The 3,555-nt window shown below is 48.5% G+C and overlaps 1 protein-coding gene across 1 annotated transcript in view; it reads left to right on the top strand.

The window, feature by feature from the left end:
- Nucleotides 1-3,555, top strand: part of LOC101990377 (aldehyde oxidase 2-like) — a 73,040-nt gene that overhangs the window by 54,456 nt on the left and 15,029 nt on the right. Inside the window, 1 exon segment of the mRNA XM_013353456.1 lies at nucleotides 124-238. Coding sequence (XP_013208910.1) covers nucleotides 124-238 — 115 coding nt within the window.

The raw sequence follows: 3,555 nt of genomic DNA, 5'->3' as shown, positions 1-3,555 counted from the left end.
GCCAGCTGAAATGAGTATCAGCCAGCTGAAATGCTATTGTAAACTGTGGTATATTTTTTAAAAGCTATGGCTATTGTTTGTGGTTTCTGCCCTCCCCCATTCTAAAAGACTTTATCCTCTCAGGGGCTACAAGGCCTTCATGGACTGGGAGAAGCAGGAGGGGGAACCGTTCCCGTACTACGTCTATGGAGCTGCCTGTTCCGAGGTTGAGATCGACTGCCTGACAGGAGCTCACAAGGTCAGTCGGGCTAACACTGCCCCTGCAAGCGAGCGGGAGCAACCAGAGAACTGCCCAGTGCAGAAAGTGGCCCAGGGTCCTTACCTAACCGACAGGGGAGCAGAGAATTCGTTCAACGCCACGGAGATCGCAAGAGATCCAGTCGTCTCTTGGAACTGTCGCGTAAACTAACAGCATAGTAGTCAGAAAGGAGTGTCTACGACTGGCTGAATGTGACTACTGTGTTAGGTATCATTTCATTCCAGACGGCAGATTTGCTTTCCCAAGTCTTCCCCAAGAGCGGGTTTTACTCCCCAAGGAAGGACAAGTCGTGATGCCCAACCGTAGCCATCAATCCCCCCAGGGCTGTGCAGCTGTCCCAAGGAACAGACGGGTGGAGCAGGGTGTGAAAAGGAGGTTGTGCCAGCTGTTGATCGTCAAGAAGCCACCTACTGAAGACAGAAAGCATGTCTGGACAAATTCATCGTACCACAAATGACAAGCCCTGTGACTTATACTTTGGATACCACTCTGGAAATAAAAATGGCAGAAGTATCAAATAGAATAAAATAGGACCCAGGTATAGGAAGTTGTTGCGTTAGGAAAATTATAATGGCTATATCATATCAAAATACTTCTATGTATTTATTGATAGTTAATTTTTCTTCCACTTTAATATTATAAGGGAAAAAAAATGGTTTTGGAGACAGGGTCTCAGGTAGCCCAGGCTGGCCTTGAACTCGAATTCCAATCTTACTGCTCCCGTCGCTGAAATGCTGGGCTTCTAAGCATGTGTAGGCATGTCCAGTTTATGCAGGGCTAGAGACCACACTCAGAACCACGCCCCCAGCCCATGGTTTAAAGAGGCAGGGAATGAAGACACGTCTGGAAAGAAGTGCCCTCCTAAGTTTCTTTCTGATACATTACATCACCCTGCTTTTGCATCTATTATTTTTTTCCTGAGGAGGGCACTGGCACTTGTGGAAGTCAGAAGACAGTTTGTGAGAATCAGCACAGTCTTCCAGAAGGGTCCTAGGGATCAAACTCCCATCGCCAGCAATGGCATCAAGCACCCTTAACTGCTGAGCCATCTTGCTGGTCTCTGTGGTTCCATTTTTTTTTTCCAAGACAGGGGCCAGACCTAGCTGTCCTGGAACTAGATTTGTAGGCCAGGCTGACCTCTGACGCATAGAGATCCATCTACTTCTGCCTCCAGAGTGCTGGGATTAAGGGTGTGTGCCACCACCGCCCGGTTGTGGCTCCATTTTTATTTGAGATCATTTTAAAGTGTCTGTGATTAGTTTAGGTTGTTTCCCAGTGGTTTCCATGCAGAGGCCCACATAGATCATGGTGTTTGTGCAGCAGTCCTGGAGGTGAACCTGGGACCTGCCTCGGGCTCCCCTCAAACACCCAGATGCCAGTGTCCCTGCCTTCCTGAGACTCTGCCTGCTGGTTTGGGTGACAAGCTAGTCATCAGACCTTCCACACTGACAGGTGTGTTGCCTGGTTTAGCAAATAAAAACACGGGTCGGATAATTAAACTTGAATTCCAAGGAAACACCAAATACACTTCCAGCAGAAATATGCCCCGTGCAGTCCTTGGGACGTACTTAAATCTGTCAGCTCGACCTAAAGAATCCCTAAAGAAAGGGACACAGGACTCGTCTAGAATTTATGGAGTCAGAAAGTTAAAATCTGGCCTTTTCTGTGCCTTCCAGTTTATATGTATAACTAAAGGTCCAGAAATTTCAGTGTGATGTTAAGCTCTCAAGAACAGTCTGTTCTTTGACGAGACAAAACTTCTTCCATTAACCAACAAGAAACCCCGAGACACTAAATCGCCAGCCCACTGTGGTCAGTTCTGTGAGGTGCCGTCCTCTGGGGATGTACGGAGCTGGTAAACACAGGTTTTCAAATGCTGAGTGGCCATCTTCTTCCCTTGTCCCATAACCACAGCAGAAACTACAGCAAGTGTCAGGGTAAATGTACCGTGGGGAAGGCTGAGGCATCTCCAACCTCCTTTCCTGCCCAGGCTGAGAAGGAAGGCTGGGCCTGAGAGACCAAGGTTCGAGCCAGGAGACAATTACCAACTAGGAGATGGTGGGAAACACCTGTGATCCCAGCATTGCGCAACCGAGGCCAGAAGACCACAAGTTCAAGACCAGCCTCGGTTTCAAAAACAATGAAGAGAAGGGCTGGGTAGGTAGTCCAGCTGAGAAGATATTCACTTAGCACGAACGAAGCCCTGGACTGCGTGCTAATCCCAGTACCGCGTAAAACTAGGTGTGTTGGTCCGTGACTGTCATCGTGGCCCTGGAAAGGGACAGGCAGAAGGATCTGAAGAGGCCATTTACAGCTGGGCTCTGGGCCAGCCTGCGTTACGTGAGACCCTGTTCAACGGAAGGGAGGGAGACAGAGAGGGAGGGAGGGACTTCCAATCCAGAGACTAGAAAGGAAGAAGCCCAGATATTAAACCGAAACAAAGAAAGTTGTTATCAGAATAAATACTTAGGGATGGTAAGCAAAGGAAAACCCAGCGGTATTCCAGAGATAGCCCAAGGACACTTAGAAGCTTCTGAGGCCCCCAACAATTGTTTGTGTGCACACGCACACATGCGTTTGTGTGTGTGCGCACACACACACACACACACACACACACAGTGCCAAAACAGATGGGCCAGGTAGCTTCACTGTCTCTCGGAGAAGGAAGCAGACCCGCAAAGACTGAGAGTCAGAACTGGCCTCAGCACCTACCTTGGCCCCTTCTAAATCTTGCCCCTAAACTTATACACCACGTACTAGATGATTTTCTCGGTAGAATTGCCACAATGCTACCTGCTTCCAACCCTTTCAAGGTCTAGATATGCTCATGAATTCTACTAGAGCAATGAAGTCAGGTAGAGCAGGGTGGCCAAGCAGGCTCAATGATTTACCGGGTGATTCACTCACACACGCCAACATGCCCTGCACTTTGGAGTCGCTTAGCAGGAGCCGAAACAATACATCCAAGACCTTCCAGGTCATTGCCAGGCCTGGCAACCACATGTGAAGTTTGCTGCTTCTAACGCTGCCGATAAGGCTCAGGGCAATGGTTCTGGACTAGCAAGAAGCTCATTGAAATTTCCTTTTTTGTTTGTTTGTTTATTGAAAGGGAGCTTACATGTTTGCCATAGCACACACGTGGAGGTTAGAAGAGAACTTTCAGAATTCAGGTCTCTCCTTCTGCCACATGGGTCCAGGGATTGAACTCAAGGTCACGGTCACCAACTGGGACAGCAAATGCCTTTCTGCTCCGAGCTAACCTAAAGACAGTATTTGTGTGTGTGTGTGTGTGTGTG

Source organism: Microtus ochrogaster, unplaced genomic scaffold (assembly GCF_000317375.1).
Source record: "Microtus ochrogaster isolate Prairie Vole_2 unplaced genomic scaffold, MicOch1.0 UNK8, whole genome shotgun sequence".
In the NCBI taxonomy this organism is placed as follows: domain Eukaryota; kingdom Metazoa; phylum Chordata; class Mammalia; order Rodentia; family Cricetidae; genus Microtus; species Microtus ochrogaster.
The sequence above is the reverse complement of the archived record's forward strand: the minus strand, read 5'-3'. Positions and strand labels throughout refer to the sequence as shown.